We start from the raw sequence: 19,428 nt of genomic DNA, 5'->3' as shown, positions 1-19,428 counted from the left end.
CATTAGGAAATACAAAAATGCACTCGCACAAATACATGTATGTGGTCTTTTACAGTTGATGCTAAAAATAGCAAAAATATTAATCAATATTAGTTGACCAGTCAAATGACGATAATCTTTGTGTGAGTTATATAATTAGTTGAGCCCAAACTACTAATTGATATTTGGTTTCATTTGCTTACCATACTAAAACTGTTAAGTTGGCAGAGATGAAATTGTGGAAAAGGATCAGTTTATACATGCCTGGGAATTTGATATAATAGCTACATTTATATGATTGTATCAACTATATTACCATTTAATCCAAGCCAATAAATTCACTGCCAGAATTGTAAATAAATGTTGAAAATCAACTCAAATCAACTTTTATACCTTATAGATCATACTGTAATGTGATTAATATGAAGTGATGAAAGTCCTATTCTAGCTGTATATTTTAACTGATTAATATTACTAGAATATATTAAAGTTTGCAGGAAAGCTATCCTGGAAAACAGTTAGTTAATACATGTATGGTAATTTAATATCATAAGTACATTATGACTATGTATAATTACATCCAGGAACTACATGTACATGAGATTAACTCGTCAAGCCATAATGTACGATTTCCATCAAATTTTAATTTTGTTATTTATGCAAAATGCTGAAATAATAATATTCAGTAGCAATAACTATCTGGAAAGGTTTCTGTCGATTTTAAGCTAAAATAAGAAGATAAAGTGAAAGAAACCCACAGGTTCTTTTGTCCATTAAACTGGAGTTTTATATGAGGAATTAATGTCTGAATATGACATTAAGTCAAAATTGCTCTGTTTACCTGACAAACGCATCAGATTTGGCCGATTCCATTTAGGTGTAAGTTGGGACTGGTGTGAACATTACAAATATACCAAAAAATCAGGTTTGAAAAAAAAAAAAACCAACAGTTTCATATTATAATATCATACATTATGGCTTTAATCTTTGTTATAAGATGATGATGTCAATTACGAATGTGGTACCAGTTTTGCCATGTTTATATATCACCTAGACCCAACTCAATAAATGCATTGCCAGAATTGATAAATGCATCTTATAAATTTAAGAACAACTCAGTTCAATTTTGAAAATTAATAGTACAAATAACTTAATACTGTGATGTGAAAAACCATGAAGTGATCTCAATAGTCTTATCGTAGCAGTATAGTTTAAGGGGGTACTACCCCCATGTGGTAAATTTGTGACTATTTTTGCATTTTGCTCAAAAAATAATTACACGCTGGTAACAAAAGTTATGTACATTATTGGGGCAAGGAATCCAATTACTACACTGAAATTTCAGTGACTCAAGACAAGCGGTTCAGTATATATGATAGGAAACCAGGTACATCCTCGCGGTACCTTATTTCTGATCGTAAATAACAAACCGCTTGTCTTGGGTCTCTGAAATTCCAGTGTAGTTATTGGATTCCTTGCCCCTATAATATTCATAACTTTTGTTACCACTGTGTTATTAGTTTTTGAGAAAAATGCAAAAATAGACACAAATTTATCGATGGGTGTAGTACCCCTTAACTGATTAATATTTACTAGTACTGTATATAGGCCTACTAATGAACATTTCATTAAAATGATAAAATTAATTAATTGATGAAACTTTAATCACTATATCTGCAAGTGCAAATAACAAGTCATTATTATGGTTTTTTCATAAGTTGATTTTAGACAACATTTTAAAGCTAGCACGCACTACATGTATACTATGTGTCATCTCAAGTTGAGAGTAACGCCATGTTGGATTTCATAGTGGCAAATTCAAATCGCGCACGCTAACCTAACGCATAGAAAGGCAATTTGGCGTTTTTGACCCTTGTTAACCCACTGATTTGAGTCTGACTACAAAATCCAACATGGCGTTACTCAACTTGAGACGAGACACAGTATAGTACAAGCTGTTAGGTGTTGTCTCCCATAAGTCTCAGTGGCGTACCATGGCCGCTCCTATCCCGGGGGGCTGAAGAAAATTAAATTTTGCCGCCCCTTCCCTAACAGCCCGAAAAGGTTGACCCAATTTTTTTTTTGGTGGTTTGAAAAAGTGAAAAAAAAAAAAAAAAAAAGGATTTTAGGCGCTAGCGCCCTAAAAGCAACACATTTTGATGTATAGTACCATTTTTTCAAAATTTTTTATACTTTTTCAATTTTTTCCGCCCTTTTTCTTTGCTAATTGTTTTCGCCCCTTCGCTTTTTGCCACCCTGTTTTTGCCGCCCTTCTTCTTCCGCCGCCCCTTCGTTTTGGCCGCCCCCTTGCTTTGACCCCGGGGGTCTGGCGCCCCCAAAGCCCCCCCCCCCCAAATACGCGCATGAGTCTCACATGACAACTGTGGAAGTAAAACAACATTTTTGTCTTACAGGAGTTGTTGACAGAAAGATAGTTGAAATCAAGCCATTTCTCATTTGTGACATGATCTGGTCCATGGGGGCCAAAGGCGGCAAATTTTAAATTGAGATAAAGGCAAAAATATGGAGTAAAAAACAATAAAATACATAAGAAATACACATCACATAACCTCATAACTTTAGACCCAAATATGCTAGACCTTTGGTGTTTTCAGTATTTGATAATAATTATAGTAACTCAATTTTCAAAAATGCCTCCTTTGGCCCCCGTGGAGAAGATCATGTCAAATTTCTAATCCGTCTAACTGGGTAAATCAATAGCTTAACCAGCGCTGCAGCTGAATGCTGATTGGCTGATTAAGTTGGTTAAAAAGACTTTGAGAGATCTGCTGAGAACCACAGAAAATATGTACAATTTTATGAACTCACTTAAAAATGGTTAATAACTTGAGGAAATACCCTGAAACCATTTCTTTTCAAAAATATACAAAATACTCTTTGAAATTACTTGGTACTCTAGGTCTGTAAACATGCGTAAGATTTAATCTTTCCCTTGGGAAGTCCTTTTCAGCCCTCTGAAAAGGACCTCTGATTTGCACAGAATTCCTTATGCCCGGGCATACAGAATTAAGGGTAGATGCAATATTGTTGGTCTAAGCAGCCAAAATATTGATTTGCATTATCTAAATCAATATATTATTGAAAAATAACACTTTGATGTTTTGCAAAAGTTCATTCTACAAATCATATACTTTGAAAACTTAATTGATTTATTGTTGTTAATGAGTTATGTACGTTTTACAGTAGTATTTCAGCCCTCTTTACAACATAACTGAAGAGGCATGCTTGGCATATATTTAATATTTCAATTTGTAAATTTTGAGCAGAATGTTACTGTATCATGACTCATTGTAATTGTTAATCAGTATCTATTGTAATGACCTTTTATGTGGTGTCAGTTTCAAGAAAATACTCATAAAGTGGTTTGTTAGTTTGTTCATACTTATCCTATTTTGTATTTTGGACTTATATAATTATGTATTTGTTTTTCTGTAATAATTCATTTGTCTTGTGAAGGTTACTAGTGTATTAGAGGTCTTTTCTTCATCGATGACCAAAATCTGATGGATAAAGTTTAAGATAAAACCCTGTTCTACGGGTCCGACTAACCCAGATTTAAATCCCCAAATTAAAAGAAAATCCTGTACAAATGAATGCCAACCTCAATTTCTGATATTTCATTATTTATTTTATATTATTATTATTATTATTATTTAATTTAAAATCTGGTTGCAGATTTTGCTTATTTTTAGCGTCATTTGCAACAAAAAAAAAAAGGGAAAAAAGGCACAACCACCCAACCCTACTGGAAAAGTCAGTCCGCTCATAGAACAGGGTGTGGGTTTTTTTTCATCTTTTTATTGTAAATTTTTGACAACTCGAAAATGCTGCTGAAATTGAAACTAAAATAAAACCTGTATAACCCTATCAAATTATTATGTTAACATGAAAAATGTCGATTTACTGTGTGCAGCAGCTGTTTTGACAAGAATCATTATGTTGTTATATAATTATTTATTTATTGTCTTTCCAAATATTTAAAGGTTATCTTTAATGTTCAGAATTCAAATGGTGTGTGAAATAAAATCTTAAGAAATTGATACTTTACATGAACATGTATTTGTATTTATGTTTGTATTTGTAATAGTAAAAATAGAACTCTCGCTGAGAGCCTTTCTTAAGTTATTAATGCAAATTAGCTCATTAGTTATGCAATTATGCAAATTAGAGGGCGGCTAGACAAAACAATACATTTGAACATATTAAAAACATTTAACCAAATTTCAAGGTAAGAAAATGCAAAATAAAAGTACTCTGAACATTTATGCATGGAATTTTAGCAAAATGTTGGCAAAGTTACATATGTGATGCGATCAAGCAAAATCAGTCGGAACTCGGCAATATTAAATTTTCAGTTTCCTATAGGATAGTAAACAGTATTTACAAAGCTGGATTTTGCAGAAAACCCCATTGAAATTGAACAACCAGTTCCAAAGATATGAGCAATTAAAGAGTTCCCAAAACAAGGGGAAACAAAAGGAAAAAAATACTTTGTTTGGCTATATCTCAAAATCAATATTTCCGAGTTCCGACTGATTTGGTTTGATCGCATCACATATGAGCCTTTTTAGTCATTTTTGCTCATTTAACTACATTATTTTCGGGGGAGCATACACGTATGGTCATTTGTGTTGAGTGAAAAGGAAGGCTTTTATTTAAAACTCTAATGGTGACCCGCAGGTCAAATTGCTAGAATTGTACATTAAACACAACTAAACAGACACAATGCAATTTGCAGGCAGCAGCTTAATCAGCGCCAATATTGCAACATTGAAACAAACAACATACAAACATCCAATCCAACCCAACCCAACCCCACCCCCTAGTAGGCAATGAGGATAAAGTGCCTTGCCCAAGGACACAACACGTTGGCACGAGCGGGGCTCGAACTCGCAACCTATGGATTATGAGTCGGACGCCTTATCCACTCGGCCACACGTGCCCCCCCCCGACATTGAGTCGACATTGGCCAAAGCAAACATTGCACCAATATTGAGCCCATGAACCTTTGTGACGGTTAAATTTGTTTAGAGATACGGCACGTACGCAATTGTTTCATCGTCTGTCTGCGCCCAGTGCACCAACCAACGAGGTACACCTACTACGTTGTAAAATCGACACAAGGTAAGTTAGTAGATGCCTCTAGATCGACTATCGAGGCAATCAGATATTTATTTTCATAGGCGTAGATCAAATATTTTGTCAGGGGGGGGGGGTGGTCCATACAATCATCCCCAATGTTGACGCCTGAATATGTGTTTCTGACCAAATTAACCTCATATTTGGCCATTTTAGCCCCCAAAGTGCAATTTTTCGCGCGCTTCGCGCGCATTTATTCCACTTTTGCACCATATTTAATCAGTTTAGCTTCAAAATAGCAACATTTTTCGCGCGCATTTGTACCATGAACATATTCTGTCGCCAAAAGGTGCTGGATTCACTATAATACAATGATTGTTTTCCAACTCCATCCCCCCAATGTCAAAAAGAAATCTACGCCATGCACTGTTTAATATATTTTAAACTGGAATATTTTACCAAATATCCTCACCGTCAAAATAACCGCAGGGATTGTAAAAATTAATTTTAATGCTCTTACGGGCTGGGGTATGAACGTTTGGACAGTATTTTTTGTGGGACATGATCGAGCACATCAGACATATCGAATTGCATTCTGAATACGAAGAATGTCCTTCTGATAACATATAATTTCGATTTTTTGAAATTCGCGATATAATACACATTTTATGGCAAATGATTGAAAATTAATATTTTTGATATTTAACAGTCCTCGAAGTAAACTTTATAAATCTAATGATTCGTACTTAAAGTGTATGTAGCTGGGATGAAAAGCCGAAGATCAATTGAAAATTGTGTCCTTTCATATTGAAGATAATATTATACATTTATTTCCCAAAAGGACCTATTTGTTGGTTTTGGGTTTTTTTGTTTGTTTTGTTTTTGGTGTTTTTGGAAGAAAAAAATCCATATCTTCAATACGAAAGGTCAAATTTGCTCGCCGCGGTTTTTCCTCCCACCTACATACACTTTAAGTTTAAGTACATATCATTAGATTTACAAATTTTACTTCGAGGACTGATAGATATCAAAAATTTACAAAATATCAAAATTTAATAATTTGTCATAAAATTTCTATTATATCGCGAATTTAAAAAAAAAAATCAAAATTATTTGATATCAGAAGGACATTCCTCGTATTCAGAATTCAATTCGATATGTCTGATGTGCTCTCATGTCCCACAAAAATACGGTCGAAACCCTGGGTCGAAACGTTCATACCAGAGCCCTTAAAAGATTGAAATAATCTTTCAGCTATTGTTTCTTACCACCACAGCCAAAGAAGTAGCCTATAACCATGCCTCCGAAACGTAAACATCTCCCTTCAAAGACCCAAATGTCTTCTAAAAGGGCAAAAACTAAGGCGCCAACAACAAAGGTGCCAACAACCAAAGCCAACCAATCCAAACCACCCTCCAAACCAAAGGAAGCATGTCCTGAACTGTTCACTAAGCCACCACCACAGCCAAAGGGGAAGAAGAAGCCAGGACAGCTAACATCACAACAACTTCGTCAATACTATCAAGAGGTAGGCCCTATTCTTTCTTCTTTTTTTCCTTTAAACATTCTGGGAATTGTGCCTAGACAGTTTTTCGTTCATAATGCGACCGTTTACTGGATGTTTCAGCAAGACTTTTAATGATAGAATGCAATAGTCCATAATCAGCGAATGCTATTTCAATCGCAAATCTTTTGGCAAAGTTTATCATGCGAGTCTCAAAATGTCCCGCAAAATGTCAAAGAACAGTTACTGTAATGTCCTTTTTTCGATTCGCCAAAAGCTGATTTTGTATTATTTCACTGATATATGCCTACCTATAATTTCTGGTATAGAGGCCTTGCATGTGACGTATCATCCCGTAAATATGGCGGACTACTCAAATGCATTCAAAAAAAGCATGATTGCAATCTACCGTGACAGTTCGTCTCGCTCATATAACCCTGCACTACGATCGAATAGGTTGATGACAACATTTGATTGAATGGACTGCACTCCGCCATAACTACGGTGAAGGACACCGGTTCAAATCCTTTGTTTGGAGCCAATCGATAAAAGAATGCAAGGCCTCTATAGTGAAAAGATCTTCCAATCAATACCTGATGCCTTAAAAATAATACGGCCTTTTGAAATTAGGTTGGTATATTGGTTTCTTTCAGGGATTTATTGTGCTGACATCTTTCTTCAAAGATAGCGAATTCGACCCTGTTCTTGAAGCAATTGATAAAGAAGTGGATCTGATTGCTGAGAGGCTCTACAAGGCTGGCAAAATTAAAAGTAGGTGTTATAGTCTCATGGAATATTAAATCATTATGATAAAAAAACATACGAACAGCTGAATGCTTGGACCTATTTTGTTACTGGACTCGTTTTAAGAAAAATGTATATATTGTATTTTTATCATTTCAATTTGGTTGGCGCAGGAAAGAGCTTGCAACAACATAATATCAACATAGACTAACACTAACATATCACAGACATACTTAATTAAGTTCAGTGACAAAGAGCTGAACTGATGATGAAGAAGCTATCAGATTAGATAATTTTCACAAACGTGCCATTTTGTCAAATAGGGCCTTAACATGTCGTTGTTGCATCTGACCTTTAATTTTGTATTTTGTGATTAGAATGCGTTGCTTGCATCACGAGTGCAAAATAAAGATATTCTAAAAAAAGTCGACCACTCCCACAGAATCTGCAAATCATCGAGTCGCTTACCTTTTGTATAAACGGTAATATGTAAATTAATTTTTTCCCCGCTTTTCCACGCTTTGCCGTGACCATATTATCACGCATGTCACTATATAACTCTTGCAGACAAATACGAAGATGCTGATGTATTCCATCGTTTCTCGCTAATAAACAAAGAATTTCCCGGAGCACCCATTCTTATACACAAAACAGGACGTTTACCGGAGGTAATTAGGCACAACATCTAAGTTGGTCCTAGAGCACTATCGATGCACCGATGCTCTTCATATCGTACCCTGAAGCGGCGTGTTTTCGTTTTTATTTGAATGTAAAATTATAACACAATGCAAATGTAAATCATTACGCTTGAGACAATTTATAACATCACCAGGGTATGATAAAAACAGAGTCATCGGGACCTAACCGGGCATCGATAGCGCTATAGGACAAAATTGGGCGTGGTGCCTTATTTGAGCGATTGTGATTTCTTCTGTTGACTTCTCGTACGCCATGATGATGATCAAAATCACATTAGTGCGACTGGTTTGCAATTCATTTATCTGGAATAGAAGATAGCATTAAGAAAACAAACCCCTCATCCCTCTATCTTGTTTAAGGAACTTTGATATAATCGCGAAGAAACTCTGTGTGTTTATCTGAACTCTCAATAATTATTAGTGTGCACCTGTTTTGCGCCACTGACGGCAACGATCATCGATGAAAAGTTTGAAGAAATACGAAATGATGAGTCAATTACATGTCCGACAAATAGATCTATGCATACACCTTTTAAAATAAAGAATGCTATAATCATAATACCGAATTGTATTTTACTTTTTCCTCTTGCATATCTAGGCATTTAAGAAGTTATGGGCAAACGATCGCTTATTGAATATGATGGAACAGCTGGTTGGACCAGAGGTAGCTGGAAACCCAGTCTGGAATATAAGACCGAAGGTATCATGTAGAGTTTTTATAGTACCTTAAAAGATCAGCGTTTTTCACGTACGGACGTTGTGTGCGAAGAGAGGTATTTTGTGGGTGAATTGGGGTACCGTAGGCCTATATCATTACACAATTTTTGTGAAATAATACAATGATGTGTTATGTATTTCTTACAGACACCTATGACTGAAGAAGCAACAGTCCCTTGGCATCAGGGTAACTTAAGATCATTATCTTATCTCATGTGAACATGTTACGCGTATTACGTGCATGCACTCTTAAGAAATTACTTTTACGACATCTTGCTGTCGTAACGCAACATAGTATCTTTGTAATGTTCCGTTGTCGATAATCATGATGATATAACATTAATTTTGCTATTTTACGGGAATATACCTATTAAATGGAGGAATGTCGTTATCATTTTAGGCCTTTGGTAAATATCTATTGCCAACACATTCTTTACATAGGCCCTATGCATGTTACAATTCAATGCCAAAACACTAAAATATGTTTTGCTTAATGTTCTTAGATAATGGTTATTATGACGAGACTGCTCAAGAATTGTTTATACCAACGGCTTGGATTCCAATGTTGGATGTAGAAGAAAATAACGGATGCCTACAGGTAACACACGCGACACCAATCAACTCGCACCCTAAACACCTCCGCCCACACCCCTACATGTATGTATACCGTCATGTCACCACACAAAGACCTACACCACACACACCCCACACTCCGCATGCACCCGTATTAAATACGCATTATAACTAACGTACCTCGCAAACTTAAAATCCGGGCTTCAAATCCTTTAATAAGCACCGGTTGCTTCTGCAAGGCGTACCCGGTAACGGAAAAAGCACATTACTAACAACATTGTATGTGCCTGAGTGCAGCGCAGCGCATATCTGAGATACATATGCATATGGTATTCACTAGCAAACAAACCCCGGGAAACAAACACACCCCCACTCTAATGCATCTACCAATACATCACTCCCGACCTACCTCATCCACTCACCCCCACACCCCATGACATACACACCCCCACACCTCACAGTTTAGATACACGCGGAAACCCGAAAGCCTTAACATTTATTTATTTAACAAAGAAAAGAAACAAACTAAGCGTGCAGTAAATATGTTGATATTCATGTCTGAGATTAATGTTTTATAGATCTTTTTTTTTGTTCTATAAGTTGAGCATCGTTTATATTATCTCGTGTCAGGTTCTACGAGGCGGTCATCGTACCGGTGTTCTGGCTAAACACACGTGTTGTGCAGGAGGCACATTCTATATCCAAACGTCAGAAGAAGAGATGGTCAAATCGCTGGGTGTGGATATGAAGAAAGATTTGGTGACGTGTGAAATGAAGAAAGGAGACTTCATTCTGTTTAACAACTTGACTCCTCACCGGAGGTAAGATCAAAGGTATCAGATTGAAATAGATCGTGTGATTTAGTCTCACTGAACTTGCGGTTAATTCAAATGAAGTCACATTTCTTTGACGTGGGCAGCTTATGTCACATTTTGTTCGGGCTGTTGAGGAAGGGGCGGCAAAATTGTTGTTTGGTGGATTTGGGCACCCGCCCCATACAGGCTTGCCCCCCCCCCCCTGGAAAAAAATCCCAGCTACGCCACTGATAGGTGGCATTACTTGTCACTAGGTCTTATGCATCACTTTGGTAAGGTAACTTGACAAAAATATACAGTAAAATGTAATTATACTAGGCCTATACATACAAACTATATATTTTGGCTTCATGTCCGCGTACAAGACACAACTGAGAATCACATAGGCTTGGGGCTGACGCTCTCGCTCCAGCAACAATGCATGAAAAACAAAGACAGTTGTTTAGCATTTACCCCTTCCTGGTAAATTATGCAACCTAACACAACCTTTTGGGTTTTCTTTTTAATGATCAGTTTCGAGAACTATTCGGATAATATCAGATGGGCCTTTGATTTTCGCTACCAGACAGCAGAAAAATCTGCGGGATTTCATGGTATTAAGGATCCCGTCCTTCTTCGATCCAAGAAAAATCCCAAACATGAGATTAAGTGGGACGAATTCACCAAAGTGAACCGCACTGTGGTTACCAACTTAGCCAAGGTTGGATCGCCAGCAAAGGTAAGTGTCATTTTGAAGAAAGATGCTCAATTTTCGGAATGGTTAATTGTAATTCACCGGGGATGTGCATCAAAGAAAACCACCGCAACTGTCAAAACCATGTAACCTCACTCTCTTTTCTGACTGCACCCTTCTTTATTCTCGTTTTTTCTTTCGTTATCATATTTATAGGAAGAGGAATTTGACACGACTCTTTCAGGCCCATGGATGGATCGGTGGGAGTTAGTGAATCACAATAGGCACACTGTCAACTGGGAAAAATAGGATGGCAAATATTGTCACATCATTATAGGAAAGTCGATTTGAGATGATGAGCGCAAGATTGTAAATTTCTATCCTTTGCGTTTGCCTTCAGAAGAGACGTTGCGAAGTATCTACTCAAAGTCAAAGGCTCAAAGCTTATGTAGTTGCTTAAGAAATTACCTTGATGACTAAGAATGATTATGAAAGCCAGCAGTTAATATTCAAATTTATTGGTCAATGGTCACATGTACCGTTAACCATGACAATAATAATAATTCTTGTCTTTCGCTCGAAAAAAACCCGTCGCATTTCGGATGCGGACGCGATGTTAATCGATGTTAATAAATTCTACATCAAAGATTATTGATTTTCAATGAGATATGTAAAATATTGCATGAGATACAGAATGTTTCAATAAAACAATAATTGTATTTATTGTTGATTAGTCATTTTGTCAATTATTTTATAATTCATGTAATCTGATCGTAGCTGTAGTTCATTTGCCTGTAAAATGTCCGCGTCTTTCTTATTCGGCCGATGTTAAGTTACGCAACCATCAGCAGCACTTCATTATATTGCTGATGAAAATATTTATACTCGGTTGCACATGATGGGAAGCTTCGTCCATGTGCTGAAAATGCCATTCTATGCTCATCACTACCTGACATCCGTACCTGCTGTAGTCAGTTCAACTGGGGTCCATTTCATATGCATCATCAATGAACATGGCGCTGACATATGCATGGGGCTCACGAGGTGTGCATATCCAGAAGCGAAGAATGCAACATCAGTAGATCCGGGCAGTAGATCCGGAAGCAGATCACTTGATCAGAGTTGATGTCAGCAGGTTTCTGTCATGTCACTGATTTGAGACAAGGCGCCTATTATCAGTGATTGTTATAAAGTCGTTAGATATAGGAAGGGGAACTGTAAACATTTCCCGATCTACGATTATAAGAATCCATTTCTAAAACGTCATAGTTTACCCAGTCTCTGTGAATTCTTTCTCCCTCATTGTCTTTGGTAAATTTGTAAGTCACTGCAGAAGAGACAACCGAGAACGACTTGAGGAAGACTACGAGAGTACAGAAGTACATATGATGAGTACCAGAGTCGTAGATCTCACATTCGTGGTACTTCTGTGTGGAGACGTCTGACCATAAGATGCAGGATTTATTCAGTGCAAAACTGAAGTAAATAAGAGCTGGAATATAACCTGAAAATGGACACCAAAAAATGGAAAGTTGTCAGTACTTTCAATTGAATTTGAACAAATGTCCATTTGTTACAAATGTTTGAAACCTTAACAATTAAGCATAATATCCGACCGTAATGACGATAACTAGGATGTTTTGGGTCGACAAATCATGTATTATTAGTTCTTAGTAGGGCTTAATTCTTACCGACAAGATGCCAGAAGATAACCAGAATGCTTAGAGCAGCTGTCCTGTCTCTTGGAACGACGCATCTGTTTACAAGGAAGATGAAACAAGTAGAGAACAGTGTGAATGGTATTTGAGAATTAGCCCGAAAGAAAAATTATACAGGGTGTCTTTCAGATAAGTGACATTATTTTCTTTTCGTGTCAGCATTTCAATTAGAAGCCATTCCCATCAATTCTTTGCTTATTCTTCTAGATACGATATTACATAATAAAGAATCCTCAGCTAAAGTATCGTCTACGTACCGTATCATCAATATCAGATGCGGCGTATATTGGATGCCGGCAAGTATGTAGATAGCACACAAAATGAGCCAAAACAACCAAGCGGGGCTGCAATGGACAGCACATACTCCTGCTATGGCATAACCTGGTTGATAAGATGTGTTAGAGGTGGGAGATGTCCTGGTGATGTTTACACAAGTACAGTCTGTAAAATTCTTGGAGAAAAGAGACAGATGAATGTGTGATTGATAAATGAAGTGTTATTAAAAATCAACATTGCATATTGAGAAGCAAATGATTAAAGAATGTCTGCGGATAACTGTAACACGGTTGAGCATATTGGGTACTCACTCATGGTACCCAAGGGCCAAGTATCTGCGTAAGATATATTTTGCGGTAAGGTTTTTTCAAATCGTTAGACGTTTTCTCTTCCTACCGGAATTAAAAAGACTTCATTTTTGCAAATGACCGAGTATTATGGCTAAAAAACTGCAAGTTTCTCAATTCTAAATGGCTCAGATTTAAATGTGACGCGATATACTTCATGTACTGAAAGACGTCAAAGCCTTAGGAATATCCAATTTGCCATATCGAATCAGTACAAGCGACGTGAGCTACAGGATCATGTAGAAGAGATCGGGAACTTTGAAAAACGGTTGTTTTACATTGATCTTCGCATTCCCAGCTGATCAGTTGGAATAGCATTAATAATAAAGGTACGCATCATGAAATCCGTAATGGCCAGGAGATTTTATTAGTCGCGAGCAATCATTTCTGTTTTGTTGTGAACAAACCCCGTCTATAAACAATTAATTTTTGATGAGTTTTCAACTTTATATGTGAGAAGGTGAGAAAGCTGAAGTTCTTTGGCCATATGGAGGTGTAGAAAAACATATTTTGCAAGGGGCTATGGAAGGCAAACGAGGAAGAGGACGTCCACCAACATCTTGGACTAATGACGTGAAGCTGGTTTCTAACCAAGGAATGCAAGGTGCAACGCACTTGGCATCAGATCGAGGGAGATGGCGTACTCTTGTGAAGACCACAGCAGCGCTACACAGCGCCACCTGACACACAGAGAGATGTGAGAACCTTTAATGGTATAACGCAGAAAAAGAATTAACCATATTGACTATAATTATACTTACTAATGATTTGTGACCGTCATAATCTGGTTGGTCTATTTCTACAACATTTGAACATCCCGCAAAACATGGCGACAGGTAGGTTAGATGATCTGCCCCGCAGACTGGGGTGATTGTTTCAGGTGAGCATGGCGGACAGGTTAGATCACACGGTGCGGTAATGTTTGCATTCAGGAGCAGTTCATGAAGGTTTCTGAAGAAACAAAAAGAGTTAAGTTTTGATGTTAAAGAGGTGCTTATTTAAATTACGATGGAATTGGCATACCATTTCATGCACATCTAAAGAAAACGTTAATGGTCATGGTCATGGCGTTTTACACCCAACGTGGAAGAAATAGATCATTCTCCTTTCCTCAAAATATTGACATACATGCCTATATCAGTAGGCATATGCACACGCGCACAAAGACGGCAAATTAGTACGCACGCGTTAACGTTATTACCTCAAGCCAACGTTATATTGAAAATGCCCATTATGTAGGCCTACCTGCTTTGCTTTATAACATCATCATTGACTTTTACTCCAATGGTTATTTTTGGGTCACCACAATGGAAGAAAAACAGCGTCCAGGCAAGACAAAGGGCTGGAACACTTGCAAGGAGAGCCATCTTGGATAGTCTTTTGGTTGACCATTTCTTGAAGTAAAGAAGACATGCACCTAGAAACACTCCAATGATTACACCAAATATGATAGCTGATCCTGTGTTTAGAAGGGAAGAAAGAAAGACGGGAAAGTGGTATAATCAACATTTAATACATTATTGCTTTCACACCGGGACGTAAACGTATTTGTTGAGAGTCTGTTACAAAATTGTATTCAAGACTAATTTTAAGATGGCAAAAAAGTACAAAAAGGCCTAATAATCTTAAATATCGGGCGGCCACCATAACACAGGGTGAGGGGGGGGGGCTTTTCACAGGTGAGACTTAAGACTTTTCACAGGTGCCCCCAGCTGCCCCCCCCCCGCTACGCCCCTGCTAAACGGTATCAATTTATTCACACAAAGGTCCATGCAAGACCGTTATTCTTATATCGCTTAATGCATTTACAAGAGAAGGCCTGTAGTCAAGGAGAAAGCTCTGGGCCGTGGTTATCAATCAAGTTTTTGAATTTGAATTTCATTTTATTCAATTTCAATCTGAAGTATAGTTACGCTCACCTCCAAAGAGCTGTGCAGGTGCGATTCCCGTACTCGTGACTGAACCCAGATAACGTGGTAGGAAGACCAGTAATCCTGTCAACATAGCAGCTTCAAGAGCTCCGCCAAAATTCACAGATATAAAAGGCACATTTCTGGATAATCTGTGTATCCGGCCGGGTACTGAGATGGCGGGTTGAGCTATAGAAGATTTGAAGAAAAACATTGAAATATGATAATATTGATACGTTGAAAACACTCAAGACGTGCCGAAATAATATTTTAATATTTTCAATAATATGCATGAACGTCAAGGTTTAATGATGTGGAGAAACCACGCGGTGTTATTTCAACAGTCATTGGTTGTGTTAATAGATTCGCAAAGTATCGTCTACATACCGAACCCATCATATCATAAGAGATCAGTGGATGAGGAAAATCGTTTTGCTGGTATTCTTGTGTACAAAATAAAATTTGACATGTATACTTTTGAATTTATTTATTTATTTATTTATTTATTTATTTATTATTCTGTCAACAAAACTAATTTACAAACATACAAGTTTGGTGCAATGTTGCAACTCTCTGTCTCTGATATACATACCGTTGCAATTAATGGCTACTAGCATACTGGACATGAATATTAAATCTTTACTCATGGATCTGATCAAAATTAGAGAGCCAAGCCTTTAACGTTTGGGAGCCTAAAATGAGAACATGTTAATGCGATACTCCATTGTGTGAAGTAACTTTGATACGATCCGGGAGTATTTACCACTGCTTATATTTGTGTTACCTGTAGAATCATTTCCAAGACGTTGGTAGTATGGACTCTCAGTAGAATGACTTTCTTCTTCGCTATTTTGGTAGCTTCCATTCGTTTTTTCCTGTGGCGCTTCTGGTTGCTTCTTACCAGGATCTTTAAACATGAATATCACCAACCCACAGACAAATGCTCCCATTGCGGCCACGAAGAAGCCTAACCACCATCGTGTAAGGATCTCAGGGTCTGCTACGCTAATATGATGCCACATGAAGAATGATGCTAACTGACCAACCCATATACCGCCAAAATGAGAAGACAACACTAAAGCTAAAAACATAATAACACAAGATATCATAATATTATTATATTGAACCAGATGTATCAACAAACTTCTTTTGTCGTACATTTTTATTTACTTGAATTTAAGGACTTGAACTAGGGATCGCGTTTTGACATGCTATACAAACGTTATATAGATCGAGTAAACCTGTAAAAGTCTGTAAAAATAATCTAAATAATGATACATGTATAATGAATTCAAGATCTTAGTGCATATGTGTACAATTGTGTTGCTGGTTCTAGGTTCTGCACCTACTTATTTACAAGATAAAATACAACTCGGGTCCTCAAAGGCTCAGATCGATAGTCAAGATCATACTCGATTTGCCATACCCCCAACTAAACAATATCCTTTGAGGATAAGTCATTTTCTGTTTTAGGGCCCCAGTAGGACCAACTTGCCTGACAAGTTCCAGTCGTTTTCATAATAACAATCGAATACTCAAGATGGCTCAATAGAATGGCAACATCGTTCCGGTGACGTGCAGTGATCACTTTGATTGTGGTTCAAATATCATGGGCTGCTGCCATTACCACAGTGACAGAGGTTGACGAATATTCAACAAAGAAATAGAACTAATACAGAGTTTCTTACCTATACAAAATGCCATGGGTGGTCTTCTAATGGTGTCCTCTATGTATGGTAAACCGAGAACAAACTGAGGTGCGCTTCCAACTCCTGCTACCAGCATCGCCATGATTATCCAAATCGTACTCCAAGGTTGCTTTTCAGCTCCTGGTATGGATGTTGTAGGTGATATAGTACTGACATTTGTCAATGTCATCTGGTTGTCGACATTGTATGTATCGTATGGATCCCCTGTTGGTGCCGGGATGCATAATTCATACTCATTTTTCTCTGGATCCGTTCTTGGAATTTGCGTCCTCATAATGAAATATGGAATACAGGCAAGGAGAAAGCCGAGACCTATAAAAGCAGCACCACCTCCTATCAATTTTGGTCGATGAATAGTATTATTGGAGCAACATAAAGGCACAAGAGCAAATATTAAACCAATGTCATATGCGATTGCCATGATGCGAATTTCGGCATCGGTAACGTACACGGTCCTTTGTATAAGACGTAAGATTCCATGTAAGTAAGCCCTACAAGCGCAGCCCGTGAGCAATATAAGTAAAGTATAGAAGACTAAATAGGCTTTGTATGTCATAGGTGCCATTGCTCGTGTTTTACTGCTATCCCGGCTGATGGCCTTAATGGTGTTATTGGGTGATGAAGTGCTACTTGATGAAGGCGTTTGGTGAGGAGGAGGAGGAGTCTTGGGTCTTTCAAAGTGAACGCGAACATCACTTTCATCTTCATCACTGAATGCAGACCCATCATCTTCTCCTGAAGAGAAGACTAACTGAAAATATCCAGACGACATGGTTGTTGATTATATTATTGCTGCTTTAGAAGCCAACCATGAGCAGTTACCTGCAAAATAATAAGAAGAAGACAAATGATGAGATGTAGCCGTTTCGTTCCTTCTTTTTTTTCAATTCCGCATCTGTAAAATATTGCATTTGCTGAAGCAAAATGATGCCTATAATTTCACGAAATACCTGGTTTAAGAAACTACCCAGACTCACGATCACTATTGCCACATGAGATCCTGAAAAACAAATGTCCATCTACTACTACAGTTCGAATTGTACAAATTGATCTCAGAGAACTTGCTGGTCGAGACATTATAGACCTGTTACTGGGCATGCGGAGAGTCAAGAACAAGTTGTTGCAAGTTTGCAACCACATTCGCGATGTTTTCGCAGACGTCTCTACTATATACTTTCAAATACATGTAGTATTCATTCATTTTGTAGATGAACAAAAGCAATCGAAGGTAGTTTCTGTGGCCATGTTTCTTGTGCCACTTGCACCAGTCTTCACCCAAAGGTATACAGACTGTATCAAAATGTTTGGTACCCGTCAGTTTCCAGTTATCACGGACAAGACAGCCATATCAAAATGCAACATAGGAGCTATATCAGTGCCCTGTAAAAACTCACAATACGAAAATTTCCACTTTTGCTGCAATTTTGCGCAATATTTGTTTATTTTGCCCCCTGAAATGCTGAAATTCACTTTGCTCCCATACCCCATCCTCCCTGGCGCCGCCACTGAGCTTAATAGATGAATTATTATATACGTTAATAAAACTATAAATCCTCATGATGCGGATAGGCATTTCAAGAGGATCCAATGTTGCATAATTGAAAAAGCAAGCTCGTCAATACACACCAACAACTGATGGGTACCAAACATTTTGATGCAGCCTGTATATTGCAATGTTTCGTCACAGTATACTCCGTTATAAACAAGTTGTACTAAGCATTGTCCGTATGTCGGCTTGTTTGTTAAAGGATATCTTCAATTGATACGTCCAAAAGGTTTCATTCATGGTCGATAAGCATGTAGGGCCTTAACTACCGAGGTTTAAATAATGCATGAATTTATGGTTAAAAATCACAAGTACACGTTGTATTCATTTGAATCATTTCTGAATGAGCTACCTCAGTCAGGACCCCTTTGAGCCCCCCAAAAAAAAAAAAAAAAAAAACCAAACAAACTAGCAGTTTAATGGTAATGCTAGTAAGAGACCCCTATGAGAGGGTCCGAATCCCTCCGCAATATCGCATCCCCCAGCCTCTTGGTTTTGATCATTAAATGGCCTGATCAAGAAGTCACCAGCAACAATCGAATTGAATTGTAGAAGAGATTATTATATTAATGTTAATCAAATTCAGGAATCAAACTTTATGAGCCAAGAACAGTAAATAAATTTATGGAAGTTACTATACCCAGCAAACACACAAATGTTTTTAAAACGTTTTTAAACATCTTATACTTTGGGTTTTGGTTTAGATAAAAACGTTTTAATAACGTTAAATATCAGGCTAAATATCAGGTTATATAATGGTCATGGAAACGTTTTCAAACGTTTTGTATGACAACAATATTTTTCAAAATGTTATTGTAAAATATTTTTTGCAAATTTTTGTGCCAAATATTTTGTCAACACTTTTAAGTGTAACATTATGTCAGAATATTTGCAGAAGGTTATCAACAAATGTTTTTGAATGTTATGAACACGTTTTATACCCTTTATATAACCCGACATTTAAAAGTTTTCTGGCAACCTTTTCTAACCTTTTGCGAATAATGTCGAAAACGTTTTGCGTTTGCTATAGGCTATAGTTTATAACTTGAATGGTTGAAATATACTGCTCTTCCAAGTATAAAATGCATAGGCCTATAGCATTAACATAGCAAATTACAT

General features: G+C 37.3%; 2 protein-coding genes across 3 annotated transcripts; one reads left to right on the top strand and one right to left on the bottom strand.

Moving 5' to 3' along the window:
* Positions 1-6,379: 6,379 nt before the first annotated feature.
* Positions 6,380-11,297, top strand: LOC140158724 (uncharacterized). Of its 2 annotated transcripts, XM_072181916.1 has the most exons (9): positions 6,380-6,607; positions 7,237-7,354; positions 7,895-7,995; positions 8,624-8,725; positions 8,890-8,929; positions 9,246-9,340; positions 9,946-10,136; positions 10,644-10,848; positions 11,020-11,297. In XM_072181916.1, exons 1-9 carry the CDS (start codon positions 6,416-6,418, stop codon positions 11,110-11,112), a joined length of 1,137 nt encoding a protein of 378 aa, XP_072038017.1. In that variant the 5' UTR covers positions 6,380-6,415; the 3' UTR covers positions 11,113-11,297. The 2 variants fall into 2 exon arrangements, with proteins under 2 accessions (XP_072038017.1, XP_072038018.1); XM_072181917.1 differs by lacking the exons at positions 7,237-7,354; positions 7,895-7,995.
* Positions 11,298-11,352: 55 nt separating this feature from the next.
* Positions 11,353-17,582, bottom strand: LOC140158723 (solute carrier organic anion transporter family member 3A1-like). Its single transcript, XM_072181915.1, has 8 exons — positions 16,743-17,582; positions 15,839-16,135; positions 15,064-15,243; positions 14,390-14,603; positions 13,906-14,095; positions 12,779-12,972; positions 12,495-12,559; positions 11,353-12,307 (listed from the first exon to the last, which is right to left on the bottom strand). The coding sequence occupies exons 1-8, from the start codon at positions 17,533-17,535 to the stop codon at positions 12,000-12,002; spliced, it is 2,241 nt and encodes a 746-aa protein (XP_072038016.1). The 5' UTR covers positions 17,536-17,582; the 3' UTR covers positions 11,353-11,999.
* Positions 17,583-19,428: the final 1,846 nt, after the last annotated feature.

The sequence above is a fragment of the Amphiura filiformis genome, chromosome 8, assembly GCF_039555335.1.
Source record: "Amphiura filiformis chromosome 8, Afil_fr2py, whole genome shotgun sequence".
Classification (NCBI taxonomy): domain Eukaryota; kingdom Metazoa; phylum Echinodermata; class Ophiuroidea; order Amphilepidida; family Amphiuridae; genus Amphiura; species Amphiura filiformis.
This window is presented reverse-complemented; position numbering and strand designations above follow the sequence as displayed.

Excerpts from the sequence above, each read along its gene's own strand:
- LOC140158723 (XM_072181915.1), bottom strand. The coding sequence starts at position 17,535 with ATGTCGTCTGGATATTTTCAGTTAGTCTTCTCTTCAGGAGAAGATGAT. Across the intron at positions 15,244-15,838 it reads TCTTGGAAATGATTCTACAG|CTCAACCCGCCATCTCAGTA; the intron begins GTAACACAAATA and ends AATCTTCTATAG. Across the intron at positions 12,308-12,494 it reads TATCTTCTGGCATCTTGTCG|GTTATATTCCAGCTCTTATT; the intron begins GTAAGAATTAAG and ends GTCCATTTTCAG.
- LOC140158724 (XM_072181916.1), top strand. The coding sequence starts at position 6,416 with ATGTCTTCTAAAAGGGCAAAAACTAAGGCGCCAACAACAAAGGTGCCA. Across the intron at positions 7,996-8,623 it reads AAACAGGACGTTTACCGGAG|GCATTTAAGAAGTTATGGGC; the intron begins GTAATTAGGCAC and ends TTGCATATCTAG. Across the intron at positions 9,341-9,945 it reads AAAATAACGGATGCCTACAG|GTTCTACGAGGCGGTCATCG; the intron begins GTAACACACGCG and ends ATCTCGTGTCAG.